This window comes from Cheilinus undulatus, linkage group 11 (genome assembly GCF_018320785.1).
Source record: "Cheilinus undulatus linkage group 11, ASM1832078v1, whole genome shotgun sequence".
Taxonomy (NCBI): Eukaryota; Metazoa; Chordata; class Actinopteri; order Labriformes; family Labridae; genus Cheilinus; species Cheilinus undulatus.
The window spans coordinates 3,975,297-3,990,890 of NC_054875.1; the positions used below are offsets into that span (position 1 = coordinate 3,975,297).

Consider the following 15,594-nt stretch of genomic DNA (forward strand, 5'->3'; position numbering starts at 1 on the left):
GTTTTTAAAGAGCAAATATATGAGGAGAAACCATGAGTTTGAAAGGTCAAAGTATGAGATCAATTTTGAAATCATGAGTTAAAGAGTCAAAATATGACTTAAAGTTTTAAATTGTGAGTCAGATAGTTCAAAATATGGGGTTAAAAACAGAAAAATTAGGAGCTGAAAATGACAAAATATAAGCTAGAATTCAAAATGATGATTTAAAAAGTTAAAAGTATGACTTAAATTCAAAATTTGGAATGTAAAAGGTCAAAATATTATGTAAAAAGTACAAATTATTCATTCAAATATCAAAATATGAGAAAGAAAATTGAAATTATGTTTTTGAAAGTCAAAATATGGGATTAAAAAGCCAAAATGATAACTAAAAAAGTTAGAAATATGAATGAAATACAAAATTGGGAGTGTAAAAGGTCAAAATATGATGTAAAAAGTAAAAATTAGTAATTTAAAATGTCAAAATATGAGGAAAAAATTGAAATCATGTTTTTAAAAGTCAAAATATCAGATTAAAAAGCCAAAGTAAGGAGTTGAAAAGTCAAAATATGACTAAAAAGTTAAAATTGGGAATCTAAAAGATAAAAATGCGACATATAAAGTCCAAATTATGAGTTGAAAAGGTCAAAGCATGAAATGAAAAGTCAAAATCAGTTTGAGTTGTAATCTTGAGATGCAAAATTGAAAATATGAAATAAAACACAAATTAATTTCTTTCACCCACATTTTTGACTTTTTATGAAATCTTTCTTACTCTTTACTTTTCAGATTTTTATGGCTTAACAAGGATATTTTAGATAACCACTGGCTAGCAACTGGCTGCCAGACCTTCACAAAGAGTACATAATATGGCAGTTAGCATTCAAGCTAGCGGTAATAAATGACCATAATCCAATTAAATGCATAAAAGAAAAGTTCAGTGTTGCGTTTACTGGTATGGCTCTAATAATTAAAGTCCCCAAAAGTCACACAAGTTACAGGCTCACTAAAAATGCTGCTGTAAGGGATTCAAAGGCATCAATAGTGTCAATGGGAAAGCACAACGGCTAGCTGCAAGAGGAAAAACAAGTAAGAGGCAACGATTTATGGGTCAAAAGTTACTTTAACTTTTGCCACTTCTTGTCGTGTATGACAGCGCCGGTCTGGAAGACATTTTAACAATCACATTCAGAGAAAAACTGTCACACAGACACCATTCTTTGCTGCTGCAGTGGGTCCTTTGGTTCTTCTTCGCTGCTCTAAAATGGTAGCTTGTGCATGCAGTGTTTTCCAGCAGCGAAGAGGAACTGTTTTCTGGTTTATGACTAAATGAAGCAAATTATGAAGCTAAACCAAACAGTATGAGATCAGTGCATAAACACATGGACTTGCCAATACTAATACTTGCATTTTGAGCAGTATCTGATGTATTTTCGATTCTGATGTATCGGAATTGGAACAACTCTAGACTGAGGGCTATCCAGCAGAGTTGAAATCTCACCAACCGTCTTATTGCATTATTGCATTAAGTGGCGTCCACAGTACCACGCTAGAAGTCTGAGCTCTCCAGAACGACCCATTTAGGATCACAGATGTTTGTAAATGGAGACTGCAAGGCTAGACGATGATTTCATACACCTGTGGGTCTGATACCTGGTTGCAGAGTCAGCAATTATAAGCCATAAATCAGGCTGTAGTTTGATTAGAGTGGACTCTTTCAAAGGTGGATGTGCTGTCGTTATGTGCCGTTTTAAAAAGTGGAATGAAGGTTGAGCAGTTTCAATATTTGGTGATGCAAAAGTTCACAAATGCATCAGTTTTATCTGTATGTAACAGTATTTCAATGAGTAATGCGACTCAACTAGGCTTCTAAACTTTGCTTTTCTGCAAGATTTTTTGGAATTCAGTTTATTCTTCTATAGTTATTTAGATATATTGATGCAACCCAATATTGCATGGTATTCCTCAGTGCTTTAAGTCACAACAAATGTAATATAATGATACAACATCATCCATAGTCCCAAACCTCTCCAGGGCGGCACATTAACCGTTACTCAAACTCAGTGGCAGTACATGTGACATTTGTCTTCAACAACACAACAAGAGGTCATGTTAGGAGATGTTTTCGTTGAGATTTATTTATTTATCTAAAAGTTATTTAAGTATGATTCAGAAAAATGAGTCATAATAACTTAATTTGGAGTCTGATCTTGGTGTTGAAATCTGCATGGCGGTCTCGGCGGTGACATAAACCAAAGTAAATTTCGCTGATGTATCCCTGTGGGTTTAATCCAGCGTGGCGTACAGAGCGTGGCGCAGCCTACAAGGATTATGTGTGCTGGACTTGGCCCACTCTCTCCTCCTCTTTGCCCTACTTTTCATTGAATCATGCAGAGAAAGGCAGAACAAGAGCTCTCTCTATATATATACTGCAGGAATGCTGGGACAGATGGAGCCAGTGGGAAGGGGAGGGAGCCATCATTGGACAGAAAAAGAGCGAGCAAGAAAGAGTTGCAAAGTCTGAGGAGAACGAGCGGCAATGGCAACACTCTGAAATATAGACATCATCCTTAATGAAAATAATTCACAGACATTATTAGAGCGCTGAAGTCTGCAGGGTTATCTCAGCAGCATGCCATTAGTGTAAACACTTCCTGTACGTCATGAGGCTTCCTGCAGCATACTGCATCCCATAAGTTGTTCTCAAACTGCAGGGGCCAAAGGAGCTAACATGACAAATGTCTAGTCACGAAAGGAGGACAACATATACTAATGCACCCCCGCCCTCTCCAGCCCACGCTGTCCCCGTTTCTGTGCTCCAGCTCCCATCAGCAGCAGCTCCAGCCAATGGCAGCACGCCTGCATTTTAGATGCACAACTGCAGCGCTGCTCTCTATTATTAACTAATATATTAACTCCTGTCTTCTTGGCTTTCCCTCTCTGTGTGATCGTGGCTGGGTTAATGTTTAGAGTTCTGGACCAGGAGTCTAAGAGAAGATCTATCAGATCATGTTTGTGTTACTGTAGATATTTGGCTGGTAGTTCACATGGAAAAATTCATTCTTAAAAATATTTCATTTTGTCCACAGATTGTGCAGGAATATAACTACTGTAGCGGATATTATATTTGTATCTTTAAATGGAGATGAGGATGCTTTAATAGATCATTTTAACATCTAATGTTATTAGAAAAATAGAAATACACTAACTGTAATTCTTGTCTGTTCAGAGTTTTGTCTTAAATTGATTGGAATTATTCAACCAGGAGCATCCCTGATTATTTCTGCAGCCATAAAGACAAAAACATGAGATAATGCATAAAAACACAGAGTTTGCACCACAATTGATGCACATTTTTTATGTTGCATTATAATGCAACATAAAAAATGTGATAACATTGAAGCTCTTGCAAGAAACTATAAATATATATTTAAAAACACTACTGATATTATTGTAGGACTTTTTCTAAATAAAACGGCAACATAAAGGGTTGTAGCTGAGCTCTGTGGTGCAGCAGGTGCATCATTTACAGAAGTACACGCTGGTTGCTGCTTTGATTTCTGACCTGGGACTGTTTGGTGCATTTGATCCCTCACCTTCCCTCATTTCCTGTCTCTCCTCAGGAGTCCTAAAGGCACAAGGTCAAAAAATAAACCCTAACAAGAAGAATTGCAGCATACAGTCATGCATACAGCCATTAGTGTTGTAGTACTCAAGAACAGTCTTGGTCTCGAGACCGGTCTCAGACTGGCTGGACTCAGGATTTTCCATCAAGACCGGTCCAGACCAGCATAATGTGATAATAAGGAGAAGTACTTGCTCAAACAACAAATAGCTACAGCTGCAAAAACTTGGACATCAGTCTATCTCTGAACACTTACTTTAGGCCTCATTCACCTGACTAATCCAGAGAAACAAATCATTTTCACATATTTAAATGCCTGTTGTGCTTGAAAGAGCTGCAGACATCTTTTTTTTTTATCGGTCAAATTTATTATAAAGAAAATTAGAATTGAAGACTGTTCATCCTTGTCCGAATTTTTAAAAATTGATTTTTATGGTCTTGGTCTCTGTCTCAGTTTATCTCGGTTTTGATTGGTCTCGACCCCCAAAAGAGGGGGGTCTTGGTCTTGGTGCACTCTTGTCTTGGGCAAGTCTTGGTCTCGGATAGTGTGGTCTTGAGTACAGTACTAAAAGCCATGGTTTTCAAATGAGAGGCTCGCTGGTGAGCCTGGTGAGATTAGCAGTGCTGTGGGAAATTTTAAAGTCACATGTCAATGCAAAAACTATACAATTTTACAACTATTGATTAGCAATGTGCTATCTTATCAATGTGATGTCAGTATTGGTAGATGTTAGCTTAAAAGTTAATAATAATCAGAAAAGTAGACATGAAAATTTCTGTCTATATTTGCAACAGATATACTAGTAATAAATATTGGCCAACATCTGCTGTAAATATCAGCCTGTATCACCTGTTAATCGGCCTAAAGAGCTGTAAATATCGGCTTCATGTCAGTCGAAATATTTACTTTTATCAGCTGCAAGTATTGGCCTATATCTGCTCTAATTATCAGCCTATACCAGCTGTAAATACTGGCCTAAACTGGCTGTAAATATCGGCCTATGTCAGATGTAAGTATCAGTCTATATCGGCAGTAAATGTCAGCCTGAAAAGGCTGTAAATATTTTCCTATAAGGGCTTTGATATGGTCCTATATCTAATGTAAATATCTGCCTGTATTGGCTCTCAATTACAGCATAGAACAGCTGTAAATATCAGCCCATATTAGCTGTTTATATCAGCCTAAAAGAGTTTTGAATATCAGCCTCAAAGGACTGTAAAAATGGGCCTACATTGCCTTTAGATGTTGGCCTAAAAAGGCTTTAAATATCGGTCTAAATCAGCTGTAAAAATCAGCATATTTCCAGTATATATATTGCCCTTTATCAGATGTAAGCATTAGTGTGTATTGGTTCTAAATATCAGCCTGTATCAGCTACAGCTGCTTGCAATTGCCCAGTTACTCAAAATTCATCCAAAAATCTTGCATGCCTGTAATATTTTTTTTTTCAAATACATCTACTACACTGGATCGCTGCAATAACCAAGTACTGAATAGAAACATGAACATATTTTCCCTCTGCAGCTCCCAAATGTTGCTCATATATATTGTATTTTATTGTATTGTATGGTTTTGTATTTTTAATACTGAACATTTTACTAGTGCTGCACATTCTGGTCAAAGAGTGCAATTGCAATCATACTGGACAATATTGCATTTAAAAACTGCAATCATGATACAGTGCTTAAACTGAATGATGAGGTTATTTAGGAAAACGCAGAGAATAATGACAGTTTTGAAGTGTGCATTTTTCAACATTTTTCCACCCTGTGTCTCTCCCTGGCTTTCTCGTCCCTGTGTCTGACTCTATCCTCTGTCCTCTGCTGTCATTAAGGCATAAAAAGTCCTAAAATAAATCTTGAAATTAAAGAACTGCGAAGCAGCACAAAAATATAAAACCTGAAAATTTTCAGAAATTTTCCAAAAACAGAACAAAAGGTGCTTCATCAGATTGCAATATTTCCACTATAGGGCCTTACTGCAGAAGATTAATAAACCTTTTAAGCACTTCAGTGTAATATGAAAATAATAGCAGCCTTTTATGTGATCATGTAATTGCATAGCCTGACATTGTGATTGCTACATTTTACATATGCAGCCTGATATGATGTTATTGTAGCTGCCTCATTACTGTAAAAAAGACTTTTTCTTTTCATTATTCTGGGGATTTTACAGCCAGTAAACAGAGAAACCAACCATGAAGGATGTGTTGGACAATATTGTCAATGATAATCCTCATCATCCGTGGTGTGAAATTCTAAATATGCTGCGTTTTCAGGATGGCTGGTTATTTAAGTCCTTATTGTGTCATTTTCTTCTTCACCCGAGGGAAATCTCTCTTCCTTTAGCCACTAATTGCTCTTCTGTGTTCACGGAGGAGTCTTTAACCGTTTCTGTCTGCTGTTTGCGGCTGAGTAGGTAGTGTACGGACAGTTAATGAGAGCTTTTTCACCGTAAATATTCAGGATAATGAGGCCAAACTGAAAGAGTCAAGCTGTTCACTTGAGCTCAGTTTTCAGACGGAGTAATGCTTGCTGCTTGTACCAAAGTCGGGGTTTCATACTGGACATTATGTGAAGAATAAGAAGCAGCTTTAAATAATAAAGCATAACACCTAAACAAGGAGGTTTTTGGTCCTTCATGAAGCCTGTAAGATGCCGAGTAAACGCCGCGACTGCAGCCACAGAGACACATTCAGATCGGGGCTCTCCTCTGTCCCTCCTTGTTCCTTCTTGGCTGAGTCTGTGGGAATCGGTTGCGGGTCAGCGCTCATGGCCTCTTTATTCCTGTTTAGCGGCGGCTCTGACACCTGGCTCGCCGCTCCCTCCCAGCTCCTCATTAATCGCTGCTGATACTAACAGGAAGCGAGCAGCCGGAAAAATGGGCCATTTAGATGCAACAGTGGATGCTGGCGTTGAAGGCCGGCACTGTACACCGGCACAGGAGCCGCCATAATTACAACATGGCATCATCTTTGTATACAGCGTGAATACATAGCAGAGGTACGGAAATATCTGTGAGCTATGATCAGGTTTGGTGGAACAATAAAGTTATATTTCATTCGTAGTAACCAGCGACCAGAAAAACAAGCTGATGTCATAAAGCTGATGCAGCAGGTTGTAGAACCGTTAGCTTGATGGCTAAGTGAGAGTACAGAAGAGGGCAAAAGTCAAAATTAAGTGTACAGAAAAGCCATTTAAGCAGCTATTTTGTTGAAACCTTAAAAGAAGCTAGAGGCTTACTTTGGAAAGCAAGAAACATCCAGCCAAGGCTTTTCATCTAAGGCTTAACCTCACAACTACTGATCGTCCTGGGAGTGTTCATTAGTAGCAATTGTAAATCTAGCCTTTAGATTCAAATGTTAAGATTCAGTCACATTTCAGCCACACACACAAAAATAAGCAGCAGAAGAACCCAGAGCAGAGCAGGCATCAAAGACAACTGAATGACGTGGATCAAGTCAGAAGCAGAATGAAAGAGGAGCTGGGGTGGAGGAGGGTTGCAAAAGCAGCTTGCAGAGAAGGCGGCAGAGCATAGAGCAGTTTAACGTTAGCATGAGAGCAATTAGCCATTAGCATGTGTAGCTGAGCTGAAATATGGCAGCACCTGAACTAACCAGTATCCTCGCTTTAATGGCTGACAATGCAAATAGACAGTCATTTCTAGGTTTTTGTGGATGCCGGTCAGATTTCAGGGGGTCCTGTTTGACCCTAGCTACCACTGGCTCCACCCCTGGAATATGATTGGTGCTGCTATTTGCTGCTCTAATCTGTTAAGGAGTTGTTGGCCAGTATGTTTACCATGTACAGTGCTGTCACCAAAAAACACATCATGTCAAGATGTTTGTTTACAGAGTTAGCATGGTAGCACCCCCTCATGGAGTACAATACAGTCCGGCACAAGCTTTGTGTTGAAATGTGGGCCATATTTGAATTTATGTCTCTAGAATTATCTGCCAGCCAATCAAAACTGGGCTGATGACCACATCTGACCCCAGGGCCGTAGTTTGGACAGTTAGCCGTCTGAACTGCTGTAAGCGATCTCTGTCTGGATTAGCGTGAAAGCTCATTCAAACTCTGGTGTGGACCAAACAAGTGAACAGTGGCCTCTCTCCCTCCTCTGACTCATTTGTCTTGTGCAAAGAACATGTTGGACATCTTGCTGCTCATCATGGCCCTCTTGTGAAACACATACAGCATATGAACACCAAAGCAAAAGCAGAAATCTGTAAACAGCATGAATTTGCTGTTGCTCCAGTGTTTATGTGGTGAAAAAGCTGCTGAAAGAAGATTTATTACCTGACCAATAGATGAGCCATCTTCATCTTCTTCTGCATCCTTTTTTTCTTCTTTGCTGTTTGTTAGGGATGATATCACCTCAAATGTATAACTGCTCCACATTATCCAGATAGTTTGGTTTATTTGACGATGTAAGTGTGATATAAAAGCGAACCAAACCACATGAAAGTGGATTAAAGTTGCTATTTCAGCCAACTAAACCGGGTCTCCAGACTATCAGGTTTGAAAACAGCCTCAACAAGCTCCCTCTCATCCTTATAAATGACCTGATTAACCTCACAACAAGTGAGTTTCCTTTCATTCTTAATTTGAAAGGTAGCTAATATTAGTCTTTAGTTTTAGTTATTCTTACTTTTTACAGTTTTAGTCGTTAAAACTTTATAGCATAATTTAGTCAAGAGTTCACTCATTTACACATTCTCCATGTCAACTTTTGTTTTCTTGAAACTAATTTAACTGGTCTTACTGTAAAATTAATAGAAATGTAGAACACTCATATGAATTAGAGATGAGCAGGAGAACGTTCAATCCCACTTCACCCTTTCCCCCTAACAGCCTGATCCCTGCCACTGCTATGCATGAAGAAGGCTGTCCTGATTCTTGATGGAAAGAGGGGAAGGGTCAAGTGCTAGGTCTGTATGGCCATTCAAACGGCGACTCTCCAGAGATACTCTGTAATACAAGGGTTTTAGAGAATCTCCCAGAGTGATGCACTGGAAAGATTTGAAAGTTATGTAAGGCCGGCCACACACTAGATGATTTTTTAAATCTAAAACACTTTTAAAACCATGAGAGACCACAGACTCCAGGACATTTCCAAAGATTTTTCATCTTTAACCCTCTGAATGCACACACTAGACAACTCAGCCAGACTGTCAAATCACTGGAGACCACACACCTGCCAACCTGCCTACGACTTACGAAAAAAACAAAACACAGATGTCTGTCGATACCGTCTTGCTGTCTCTCCACAACAGGCTGCCCTGGCATGCGTTACAGGTGCAGCAAAAATCATTAAACATGGGAAAGACTCAGGATGAAATCTTAGCCGAAATTTAGTTAAAGTTGTGTTTATGGTTGTGAGCGGTGAAACTAGGTATGATCCGGCTGGGACGCCACCTTGTCTGCTCGCTCTCATTGGTTGTTGTGGGTACTCTGCCAGCGGCACTACGACCTAGAATTTAGGATTCAGGATTTTGGAGGTTACGACGCGTTTGGAACAGTAAGTTAATTGTGTTGACACCACACACACGAGGATTATTCAGACAAATAGTTGTTTGCAGTGAGGCTTCTCTCGGGATACGCCCCCACAGTTGTCGGGGGAGGAAAATCTTCCCCCAAATCGGGCTTAAAATCCTGCAGTGTGTGGCCAACCTTAGTTGATGTAAATGCTGTCAGTGATGACGGATGACCGATCAAGAACTTGAAGGGTTGTCTCATTTCATGAAGGAAGGTTTCACCTGTACTCCTTTGTAAGTTTGTTTAAAGGGGCAAGAAGGGCGCTCAAAACCAAAGGGGTACAGGTACAAGTTTGATATGGGACTGAACCAAAGTTTCCAAGTGGTCCCGTCCTGGTTTAAGTCTGTCATGTTCAGAAAATCCTTGTCAAGGTCAGGGACTTTAAACATCTAGGGATGCTCAATGTCATTGCCATGATATCAGTACTGGCAGGTATGAAAGTTTCTGCTGATATATTGGCTTTAAATAATAGCAAAATATACAACTGTACCATCAGGTTTAGGTGGTTGTCTCAGGCGCAGGTTTCATCAAGGAGGCCCATCATGAGCTCTTAATGTTTTGAATGAAGCCCCAAACATAAACAACTACCAGACAGTCGACTTTGCCCACTCTACTTGGCTCAGCCTGTCCTTGAACTGGAGACACTTGGTGTGCATTCATCAGTATGGGTTTCAGTATCAACTAAAATGGATTTAGAAATATTGGCATGTTAGATTTTTAATAAAAATCCAACAGTGTGCATCCCTATAAACATCATCTTATCTTACTGCAGGTGTGAATGTTAAGCCTGAAACATGGGACTTTAAGTATTAAAGACATGATGGTTATTGAGAGCTAACATGAGCAAAAGTGTTTCCCATCCATGTCTTACCTCTCTCTCTCTGGTTCTTCTGTTCTGAATATGAAGACTCTGCTCTTAGAGGCTCCTCTTCCTAATCTCACTGCCCTGATCTCTGCCTAGCAGCTCAGTATCCTGAACATATGCCGTCGGAGTCTGGACGAGGTTGAACAAGAATAAATTTAGGGCCCTTTTAGACACTTACTCCTCCAGGCAGCTGTGGTGTTGCTCTCACAAAAAGTGATGGGATTAGATGTGACAGAGTTCACATTATTAATGAAAAAGAACTGGAAGAAGAGTGTTCAAAGTGTCTGCTCTATCTGTATCATCTCCACAAAGCAGGTTGATCAATATGGATTTTTTTAAGAATCTAAAAGAAGTAGTTCAAGTATCCAGTGTGGGTCCTCAACACCACCATACCTCTTTTATTCCCTTTTAAATCGCTGAATCATGAACTCTGACCTTAGCTGAGTCAAGTAAGGCCTGCATTTTAGTAGGCCAGCCACTTCTGGGAAGGTTCACCACTGTTCCAAGTTTTCCCCATCTGTGGATAATGGCCCTCACAGTGGTTGGCTGGAGTCCCAAAGCCTTAGTAATGTTGGGTCACTCCTTACAAGGTTCAGCACTGTTCCAAGTTTTTCCAATTCGTGGGTAATGGTGCTCAAAAAGCCTAAGTAATGTTGGGCCACTCCTTGCAAGGTTTGCCACTGTTCCACTGTTTTCTAATTTGTGGATAATAGCTCTCACTGTGGTTGGTTCTATTTAAGGGATTTCTGGATCCACCAGGTCTGGCAGTAATCAGGTCTGGGTGTGGATAATGAAATTGAAATCAGCTTTCCTTAAAAGTGTGGTTAATCACAGTTAATTCATGATTTAACAAGGGGGAATGACATTTTTATATCAAACCAGGTAGGTTTGGATGGCTTTTTTCCCTAAATTAATAAAATCATAATGTAAAATGTGTTTGATGATCTAAAACATTTAAGTCTCACCAATATGCAGAAAAAAAGAACTCAGGAAGTGACAAATAATGCAAATGTCCTTAGTAGTAACAGATTTGATGCTTTGATTTGAAAGTCTGGAATGATTTTCTCTGCTTTGTTTGTACTTTTGAGCAGAAACTCTTTAAAGCGAGCAGGTTGCATGTGAAACAAACTTTAAATTCTTGTTATTATCAGTGCATTTTCGCCTTTTGAGCATGTTTAGCTTCTCTATAACCTCCAGTTTATCAGCGTCTCTCTAAAACCACTAAAGGAGAGGGCTTTACTCAGCAGCCACAGCCGACTCTGAGGACGGTGTGAATAATTGAACATGTGTGGGATACTCAGCCCTAGCAGCATGGTTTCACCCGACATGGTGGTGGGGGGATGGCATGGAGATTATAACCTCACTCAGAGGCTTACTGCTGTAGTGTCAGAGAGAGCAAGAAGCCTCCAGGCGAGCGGAGAGGCTGTCAGGATGTTCTGCTCCATGCAGAGTCTCAGAGCAAAATTAGAGCAGTTTGAAAAATGCAAAGGGCCGCGTAGGTAGGACCAGGAACTGGTGCGAAAAGAGGATTTGATACAAGACTGGAGTAAAAGATGCTGGAAGGTTTATCGTCCTGCAGAAACACTGCACAGTTTAAAAAAAATGCACATGAAGGAGCACTTTCTGGGCTTACAAGACAACTTTAACATACCATAGCATAACATTAAAGTCAGTGCAGCACTGATTTGTGTTGTATTTTTACTGATCCAGGCCTCTGAGGACTGATGCAGTAATATCTGTGACATCAAGCCTGGATCACAAACAAAAACCACTCTAAAAAAACACTCTCTTAGCTTTGATCACGACAGAAGTTTGGGTGGAGAGATGATTGTAAGAGCCGAGGGATGGAGAGATGGAGTGACGTGGGAATGACGGGATAGATGATCGACTGGCAAGAGCTGTGAGGAAACCAGAGCAGTCAAGACCCCGGGTGGAGGAACCATCTCCTTGTAACGAGGGCTGAACAATATGCAAAAATAATCTAATTGCAATTTTTTCCTGCAATATTGCGATTGCGATTTGAAACGCGATTATTTAGGTTCCTCATTTTTCTCTGTTGTTCAGCAAACATGAGCAAGAAATCATTCTATATTATAACAAGTCCATTATTAGATAAGTTAAACTAGGGCTAAATTTAAATATCTTACTACCATTTTGGCTCATATAGCAATTTTAATATCAGTTGCTTTATTGAAGGGGATGATCATTTCTCATATTCTCATTTTGATGAAGAAAAATAAATGCATGAGCAAGAAAAGTAAGATTTTTGTAAAAAATAAAATAAAATAAAGATACTTGAAGGTTTGAATAACGTATTAAGTAGTGATACTCAACGCGTGCCTCTAGAGCCACATGTGGCTCTTTTATGTCTTCATTTTAAATATAATTCCCCCAGAAAACCTTAAATAAGGGGGGCTTTTTTGCCCCTTTTCACACTTTTTTCCACTTTTAACCCATTTAAGCAAACTTTTGCCTTTGAAAACCACTTTTTTCCTACTGTTTTGCCCATTTTTGCCACTTTTATCCCATTTTTGCCTATTAGGGCTATCTCTTGCCATTTAATACAACTTTTCCCCTACTTTTTGCCCCTTTTGACACTTTTTTGCAACTTTTTACCCATTTTTGCCACTTTTATCCAATTTGTTGCCCCTTTTCTCTGCATTTTCACCCATTTAGGCTCCCTTTTGTCATTAAACACCACTTTCTCCTAGTTTGTGCCCATTTTAGCCAATCTTGACTGCTTTTTGCCCATTTTAGTCACTTTTCACTCATTTTTTTTTCACAGTTTTGCAACTTTTTGACCATTTTATGCCAAGTGTAACTCATTTTTTTCTCACTTCTCACCCATTTTTGCTACTTTCTGACCCTTTTTCCACTTTTCCTCCCCATTTTCGCCCCTTTTTACCCATTTTGGTTGCTTTTTGACCACTTTTGCCACCTTGAACTTATTTCTATTGCTACTTCAAGCCGTTTTTGCCACTTTTCCCCACTTAGATTGTGGCTCTTGCAAAGGTGTTTTTCAACTATTTGGCTCTTTGGTTGAGCAGGGTTGAGTAACACTAATTTAAAGCATAAAAAAAGAAAAAAAATATTGTAACAAACTGGTATTTTGACACTTTTCAGGTTAAAAAAATATTGCACTGTCAGTGATTTGAATATTGCAGCATGCCATATTGCGATTTAGTCTAATTTGTGATTAATTGCCCAGCCCTACTCGTAACTCTCTATCAAGCCCCAGTGGTTCCTTTATTTAGGCAGACAGAAGTTAAACATGGAGGGGTTTGGAGAGGAGGGATGTGATAGCAGAGTCAGAGGCATGCAGATGATTGAGGAATGCTTAAGTATGTTTTACAGCAGAAATCAAACGTATATCATGCAGTCTAGTGCTGCCATAAAATTGAGATCAGCTGATCTCACAGAAGCCCTAATGAGCTGACGGCCAGCTGATTCACTGTATGCACACTATTAGCTGACTGCACTCATGCTGCCATATTTAAACTGCTCTAGTCTGCTTTGCTTCTCCCTCTGCAAGCTCTTTTGCAACCCTCCTCCACCCCAGCTCCTCCTTTATTCTGCTTCTGCCTTAAACGATGCAATTCTGTTGTTGTTAAAGCATGCAGGCTTTCATTGTAGGCACAGGAAAGGCAGGATAATGTGCTGTTCATATTTTCAGTGTAGGATTGTGCTAATGAAGACAAAGATTTACAAACACAAATCATCTGTCCTGACTGAAATTGGATAACACTACCATCGCTGATTCTGATTGGTTGAACTTTATACCTCTAATAACTATAATGATGACTCTGAGGTTGTCCTCTGTTGTATTTTCTGCCTGATTCTGGTTGTTTTATTTTTTGGAAATTCTCCCCACGGGTCTGAGCCTTTCAAAAATGTTGGACTATGTCTATATGCATAGCCTTTCAGCTCTATTCACTCATTCTCAATATTATTAGTCTGGAACTGCATGTTTCAGTTTATTTTTGCTGACGTTACGCCTGATGCACAGGCAGTCGCCTAACACAGCAGAAAACCTAGAGACAGCTCTGCAGGATGATTCTCTTTTAGACAGCTATGACAGTTACAAAGCTACAGCTTTGTATAGTCAGTCCATCATTCACTCATTAACAGAGGATAAATGAACCGATTTCCTTTTGAAAGATAACTTAAATTATATTATTTGATTGAACAAACAGCCTTTTCATCCTACAGTTCCTCTGCTTTTTCCGCTGACGTTTCACATTTGGTCATTTCAAAATAATTTCTCCTGACGTTAGCGGGGGCTGGTGTATTTTTGCAGACTCTGATCTGATTGGTCCTGTTTTCTGTTAGCCCAGAATCAAAGTCCTGCACCTTGTACGTATTTTGTTTTTGTCTGAATTATGTATCATGATCTTAAAGAAAACCTTTTTTCTTCTCGTGTCTCTGCAGAAGTGCTGATGGATTCAACAACAGCAACAGCAGAACTGGGCTGGACCATCTACCCGTCACAGGGGGTGAGTGGAGCAAACCAACACAGCAGGAGCAGGGTCTAAAACATGCTGAAGGACTTTCGTTTTTTAACAGTTTCTGAATGCATGCTATATTTAGGCTTTAAAGGTTTATTTTGACAAAGCTAAGCCTTTTCGCTATAACTGCTAACTCCCAGACATCTGAAACATGGCCAGCAGCCCAAGCCAGACATGTCTGTTTGCATGATCTAGATGTTCTGTACATCATAGAGCACAGACATAAATAATCGATGCTGAGATATGTGGTTTATATAAGAGGGGACAGCTTAATGTACATGTCACATCACTCAGGAGGTTCGTCCACAACACAAACCTCCAACAGACTGCCCTGGAAAATAGCAGCACATATTGAGCTTCATGTTTGAACACTTAAAACGCTACTGTCTGCTCTGTGTCGACTTATTCTAGCCCAGACAGAAGCAATGTTGGTTTAGCAGTGCAAAACATCTCGAGTCATTTGCTCAGACAAATGTGGAGCAGTTTTTATTTTAGCATACTCATGTATAAATTCATGTTTGTGCTGTTTAGTTACTTTAAACAGATATGGTATTTATTTTAACAGACATGGCAGCATGAATAAGCGAACAGGAATATTTTCTTCCAATGTTACTTCAAAAAGGACATAAATTAATAAAATACCTTACAATACGAATTATTTATCTTTTTGCTACATTTAGAAATTCCAAAGATCTCAAAAAGCAACATGCCAAGGTGCCTTCTAAAACTATTCAGGAACTGATGAGGTCATTTTTGAAAGTGTTACCAGGACATTTCTAAGGCCTTGGGATTCCAGCTAACCACAGTGAGAGCCATTATCCACAAATGGGGAAAACTTGGAACAGTGGTGAGCCTTCCCAGAAGTGTTTAGCCTACCAAGACGAGCTCATGGACGACTCATCCAGGAGGTCTTAAAAGAACCCAGAACAACATCTAAAGACCTGCAGGCCTCACTGACTCAATTAAGGTCAGGTCCAAGGTCAGATGATTCAACAATCAGAAAGAGACTGGGCAATAATGGCATCATGGGAGAGTTTCAAGGACAAAACCACTGCTGACCAAAAAGAACACAAAGGCTCGTC

General features: G+C 39.5%; 1 protein-coding gene across 2 annotated transcripts in view; it reads left to right on the forward strand.

The window, feature by feature from the left end:
• LOC121517588 (ephrin type-B receptor 2-like) overlaps positions 1-15,594 on the forward strand; it is an 86,634-nt gene that overhangs the window by 38,047 nt on the left and 32,993 nt on the right. For both annotated transcript variants that reach the window (XM_041799472.1, XM_041799473.1), the window contains exon 2: positions 14,436-14,500. In XM_041799472.1, the coding sequence (XP_041655406.1) occupies positions 14,436-14,500 (65 nt within the window). The remainder of the gene's footprint in view (positions 1-14,435; positions 14,501-15,594) is intronic.